The 6,465-nt window shown below is 41.0% G+C and overlaps 1 protein-coding gene across 1 annotated transcript in view; it reads right to left on the bottom strand.

The window, feature by feature from the left end:
* Positions 1-214: 214 nt before the first annotated feature.
* CDYL2 (chromodomain Y like 2) overlaps positions 215-6,465 on the bottom strand; it is a 162,352-nt gene continuing 156,101 nt past the window's right edge. The window contains exons 6-7 of the mRNA XM_054579148.1: positions 5,909-6,052; positions 215-900 (exon numbers count right to left, since the gene is read on the bottom strand). Coding sequence (XP_054435123.1) covers positions 742-900; positions 5,909-6,052 — 303 coding nt within the window. The 3' untranslated portion in view covers positions 215-741. The remainder of the gene's footprint in view (positions 901-5,908; positions 6,053-6,465) is intronic.

Raw genomic sequence — 6,465 nt, 5'->3', positions numbered from 1 at the left:
AAACAAAAATAAATAAATTAAATAAGTCTGATTAAAGAAAAAAAATTTTCCTAGGAGTTTGTTTTGCAAAACTAGCTTTACATATAATACACATAAATTATCAGAATTTCCACTTACATTGTTTTAAAAATATATATTTAACAAAACATTCCTAGATGTACAATATCTGGGTTTGTAAATCACTCAGCTGGGTTTTAAGACCAAGCCCTACAAGTCACACAGATTTGCATCAGAGAGGAGACTGAGGCTGGCTCTACACGAACCGTTTTGCTCATCAGTCTGGAAATGATCTATGATGGATTGTCTCCCGTTACCAGAGCTGCACTTAACCAGACACTATGAGAGCCAAGTCTCCAAATCAGAGGCACTGTGTACACACAGTCTGAGTCAGAAAAACAGGGAAACTTGTCTTCTCCTTCCTGGACCGGGATGGCACATCTCAGCAAGGAGGAACAAAACAGTGCCTGGAAGAGGCCTGGGAAGATGTAGCCCTCGATAGCTCTCTAGCCAGTTGGGGTAGGGACATGGGGGAGGCCAAGTGTGCTGCGTTTCCCATCTGTTACACAAAATCAAGCCAATGAAGAACAACCAAAGAAGACAAGGAAATGAACACACTCTAGGTATAGAAACACCTTGACAAACTCCTTGGCCGGGCTTAACAGTGGCCTCTGATTTCTGAAACCCATTGCAATGCTGGAAGTCAGGTGCCCTTGATCACCGGGGCAAGTGAGCTGGGGCCCTTCAGACTTCGTAAATTTTGTCCTGCAGGTAGCTAAACAGGGAGTCCAGGCCTTTGGAGGAGCTCCAGAGTTGCTTCAGCATGACGCATTCTTTCTCGTTCACATCTTCAAGCACCGACTTCAGGAAGCTCCGAACAAGGCATTTTGACTCCTCCAATACCTGAAGGGAAATGCACAAGCCTGGTTAGCCGGGCAGTAGGGCCTCCGCTCCAGAAGAGTGTACTTGGCCTATGTGGTGCTGGTTAACCTTCTGATGTCCACAGCCAGAGGAGGCTGCCTACTGTAGCCTGGGGCTTCCTGGGCCCATGTCCCCGGCGATGCCAGGATGGGTCCCAGGAAGGCCATCAGACTGAGCCCACAGACCCTGGGATGGCTGAGCAGGGTCCACATCACCCCTGACTGCAAGAGCTTTGTCTTTCACCCAAGAGTAAAATGAACCCAGTATCATTTCCTATGTGTGCCATGAAAAAGTTTAGAAAACACTACTTTCACCTCCCTGTGCTTCATTTTCATAATCTGTGAAATAGGAGTAGTGATGCATAACTCAAGGATGGCTGGGATCACAGAGTAAGATAATGAATGAACTAATGGTTGTCCGAGCATCTATATGAGCTACCCCAACAGCAATGCCTCTCCTTCAAGCTTAGTAGTTAGAGCAGTAGCAATAATGGTAGCATAGCAATCTTTGTCATAATGAGTCATAATAATTACAATGATGGTAGCAATGAATGATAATAGCGAGAGTAACAATAATAGTAATGCTATAGTATTATAGAAGTAATAATAGTAGTAATGTTATTAAAGGAGTAATAATAGTAGTAATACAGAAGTGATAATGGTGATGATACTAATAATACTATAGCATTATAGCAGTAATTATAGCAATAATAGTAGCAATGTCATTACAAGAGTAATACTAACGTTAGTAATATAGCAGTGATAACGGTAACAATACTAATAACAGTATAGTAGTATAGCAGTAATTACAGCAATAATATTAGTGCAGTGGTAATAATAATAATCATCATAGTAATAAATAATAACAATTGTCATGATCATAGTAATAATAACAACAATGCCACTACAATCACCATTAACCAATAAGGTCTGTGAGAAGTACTTTTCCTCTTCATGATAGCTCCATGAATAGGTAGCCTCCACCTTACAAATGAAGCACCTATACTCAGTAAAGTAAACTCGCCCCCAGCTGCCTAATGGACGTGGTCTGCGAACATCTGGCTGACTCTAACAGGCTGCACTGCTGCCTCACCCTAGCAGAGGCTCTGCTGGGAAGTGCAGCATCCAGGCATCCTTCCATTGGCCTCTACCATCCTCTGCTGATGTCAGAGCTTCAGTGTACACTTTCCCAATGCATGCTCAAACAGAAGAAAAGCAAGACAAGAACCCCCTTGCCCAAGCAGGCTAGAAAGAGGCAGCTATCTGATTCTTCAGCTTGGGCTGAAGGCTAACAGGGGGGTGAGAACAGGCTGGAAGATGGAGACTGCCTCTTTCTGCCCAAAATTTCCTTCCTTGGGCAAATCAAAGCAAAGCTCCTGAATTTGTAACTGTTGATAGGAGAAATTTTCTTGCCATATTATTTTAACAGCTGGTTTCACCTGAAAACCTCCATTGTCCAAAGACCAAACTCCTCAGTGGAGTGCTGAGGCCTTTCTCCTATCTTCATTTTCACTTTGTCCCCATGCACCTGCTCACACAACCATGAGATGCTGCCTAACCTCCCTATGGGTCTCCGGACTCAAGTGCTCTAACTCATACCATTTTTTGTGGATGACCTGATGCTGTATATAGAAAACCCTAAAGACTCCACAAAAAACTTAGAACTAATAAATGAATTCAGTTAAGTTACAGAATACAAAATTAATATTCAGAAATATGTTGCATTTCTATACATTAGAAAACAATCCCATTTATAATTGTATTGAAAATAATGAAATACCTAAGAATAAATTTAACAAAGGAGATGAAACATCTTTATTCTGAAAACCATAAGACACTGATGAAAAAAACCAAAGATGACACAAGTAAGTGGAAGGACATACCATGCTCATGAATATTCATGAATTGGAAGGATTAATATTGTTATAAGGCCCATAATACCCAAAGCAATCTAGAGATTTAATGCTTTCCCTATAAAAAAAAACCAGGACATTTTTCACAGAACTAGAACAATAATCCTAAAATTTATACAGACCCGCAAAAGACCCTAAATTGCCAAAGCAACCTGGAGAAACAAGAACAAAGTTGGAGGCACCATGCTCCCTGATTTCAAACTATACTACAAAGCTATAGTAATCAAAACAGTATAGCACTGGCACAAAAACAAACAGATGAACAGAACAAAATACAGAATCAGAAATAGGCCTGCAATTATATGGTTGATTACAACAAGGGAGTCAAGTATATAATGGGGAAATTACAGTATCTTCAATAAATGGTGTTGGGGAAACTAGATCAATACATGCAAAAAAATTAATATGAACCATTTTCTTCCACCATATACAAAAATAAACTCAATACCATAGAACACATAGAAGAAGACATAGGTAGTAAACTCTTTGACATCAGTCTTGGAGATATTTTTTTGGATATGCCTCCCTGAGCAAAGACAACAAAAGTGAAAGTAAACACGCAAAACTACATCAAACTAAAAAGCTTTTGCACAGCAAAGGAAACCATCAACAAAATGAAAAGACAACCTACTGAATAGGAGAAGATATTTGCAAATGATACATCTGTTAATGGGTTAATATTCAAAATATATAAGGAACTCAAACAGCTTAACAACACCCCCCTCCAAAACCAAGCAATCCAATTAAGAAATGGGCAGAAGACCTAAAGAGACATTTCTCTAAAGAGGACATACAGATGGTCAAAAAACGTGTGAAAAGTTCCTCAGCATCACTAGTTATCAAGGACATGCAAATCAAAACCACAAGATATTATTTCACACCCATCAGAATGGCTTTTATCAAAAAGTCAACAAATACATGTTGGCGAGGATGTGGTGAAATGGGAACCCTCATGCATTGTTCATGGGGTTATGAATTAGTGTAGCCACTATAAAAAACAGTATGGCGATTACTCCAAAAAATTAAATACAGAACTACCATACAACCCCGCAATTCCACATTTGGGCATCTAGTCAAAGAAAAGAAAACAGTAATTCAGAAAGATATATGCAGCCGTATGTTCACTGCAGCATTATTTAAAACAGCCAAGATACAAAAGCAACCTAGGTTTTCATCAATTGATGAATGGATAATGAAGATGGTGTACACACAATGGAATATTATTCAGCAATAAAAAGAATAATATCTTACCATTTGCAAGAATATATGTGGACGTAGAGGGGTATCTATGCTAAGTGAAATAAATCAGAGAAAGACAAATACCATATGACTTCACTTATATGTGGAATTCAAAAAACAAAATGAACAAACAAAACAGAAACAGATTCACAGAGAGAACAAACTGACGGTTGGCACAGATGGGTAAGAGTTTGGGGGGTTAGGCTGGAAATGTGAAGGGATTAAGGCAAATTGGTAGTCACAAAATAATCACAGAGATGTAAAGTACAGCACAGAATATATAGTCAATGATATTATAATAACTATGTATGGTGCCAGGTGGATGCTAGAATTATCAGAAGAATCGCTTCATAAATCATATAAATGTCTAATCACTATGCTGTACACCTAAAACTAATATAAAATAATACTGAATGTCAACTTTAATTGAAACATAAAACACAAAAAAATTAAAATAAAAAACCCAAAGGACAAACAAAACAATATAGCAATGAACTTGTAGATTCAGAGACAAACTGATGGTTGCTAGGGGGGACAGGGAAGGGAGGTTTGTGAAAAAAGTAAAGGGGAGTTAGAGGTCCAGTTATAAAATAAATATGTCAGGGGGATGTAATGTATAGGGCAGAGAATAATCAATAATACTGTAGTAACTTTGTATGTGGACAGATGGGTACTAGACTTACTGGGATGATCACATCATAAGGTATATAAATGTTGAATCATACATTGTACACCTGAAACTACTGTAATATGGTATGTCAAACATATTTTAATAAGAAATTATTTTTAAGAATTTCTGCCTGCCTGTGAGGCTGACTCTACAGTCATCAACTATCTCTATTTGCGTAGCACAAGGGCGTTTCCTGGGAACATGGGATTTTTCGGTGCCAAAATCAGGAGAATCCCAGGCAAACGGGGATGAGTTGGTCTCTGTAATCATCGGGAAGATTAAAAAAGAATCCACACAGACTCCATAATAACTGTTTATCAACGATGCAGGACTGTCCCCAACCATCATCATCACCAGTACAGTCAGGCTCCCAGGGAGCAGTGGATACATACAGTAGGTGCTCAATAAAGGCTGATGAGTTGAATTGGGAGAGGCACAACAGCTGGCTTAGGGTTCAGGATAGACAGGGAGAAGGAAGGGAGGGCACAGGTCGGGCCCGTAAACTCAGCACAGAAAGAGCCCCCAGGCCTTATTCCACCAAAGCACCTTTCGCATGTCCTGAGCAGGCCCTGGGGTTGCAGGGGTGGCCTCTTCCCCACCTTTCAACAGGATATTTCCAAACTGTGTGCAGAATGACTTTTATGAGATAAAATCCACAATTTAAAATCGGTGCCCCTGAGGAGGTGTCATTTACTTATCTATTTTTCAATGTCTTCAGTATCTTTCAGGCTATGTTTAAATGTGCCAAGTGCTCAGTGAACAGGACAAATACAAAGACAGTGTGGACTGCTTTCTCTTGTCCCTTGGCTTGTTTAGTACACTTTGTCCTTATTTGCCTTTGCTTCTTGTTTCTTTTAAAACTATAGGTGTTTTGTGTTTTGGGGGTGATGAGGACTTTCTTTTAAGGCAGTGCATCCTTCCCCAGAGTACAAATCTGTTCTGTGAGGTTTTCCAGTCGGAGATGATGGAGAATATCCAATAGTACTGAGCATCTCCCTCTGTATTTAAGCTCTCAACGTGGAGATGAGGCATCTGTTAAATCACACAGGGCCTCTCATGTACACCCGGCATGACCTTTGGCAAGTCAGTTAGTTCCTGTCAGCCTCATTGCCCTCACCTACAAAATGGGTCTCTTGCAATGACGAGCACAAGAGGACACAGGAACTCACCAATGCACTGCAGGATGCCATCTCCTTGACCCGCAACATGACCTCCTGGCTGAACGTGGTTGGCCAGAAGACCTGGGACACCAGTCCTCGGCTGCACGCCTCCTGGGCAGTGAGCTTCCGCCCACAGAAGAGCATCTCGTTGGCCTGAAAAAGCAAAGGCAGGGGAAGGCTGAGAGCCCGGAGTGCCTCTCATGTCTGTTAGCAATGCCTGGGCTTGCTGTGTGTTTAAGTGTAACCGGGGTCCAATAAGCTTTGGGAACTACAAGCAAATATTGGTGTTTATGTGCAGCTTTTTGAGCAGAGGGTCCAAAGCTTTAATTAAATTCCCAAAAGAAGCCAAGTACCTACTGTGGCTACATCTGCCCAATACCCTGCCCCTCCCCACCACTACCACATCTGGCAGCTGACCCACAGCAATGAGCACACACTCCGGCTGGGTACGTTTCCATGCTGCATGATGACTGGCCTGGGGTTGAACAGATGATCTATCTGGGATAATAAAGTTCTCTGTGAGGTTCCCGAGCTGGAGATGATGGGGAAGGATCTTTCTCCCTCTC

This window comes from Pteronotus mesoamericanus, unplaced genomic scaffold (assembly GCF_021234165.1).
Source record: "Pteronotus mesoamericanus isolate MK-2021 breed Mesoamerican mustached bat unplaced genomic scaffold, CSHL_Meso_final contig_52, whole genome shotgun sequence".
NCBI classification, from domain to species: Eukaryota; Metazoa; Chordata; class Mammalia; order Chiroptera; family Mormoopidae; genus Pteronotus; species Pteronotus mesoamericanus.
The sequence above is the reverse complement of the archived record's forward strand: the minus strand, read 5'-3'. Positions and strand labels throughout refer to the sequence as shown.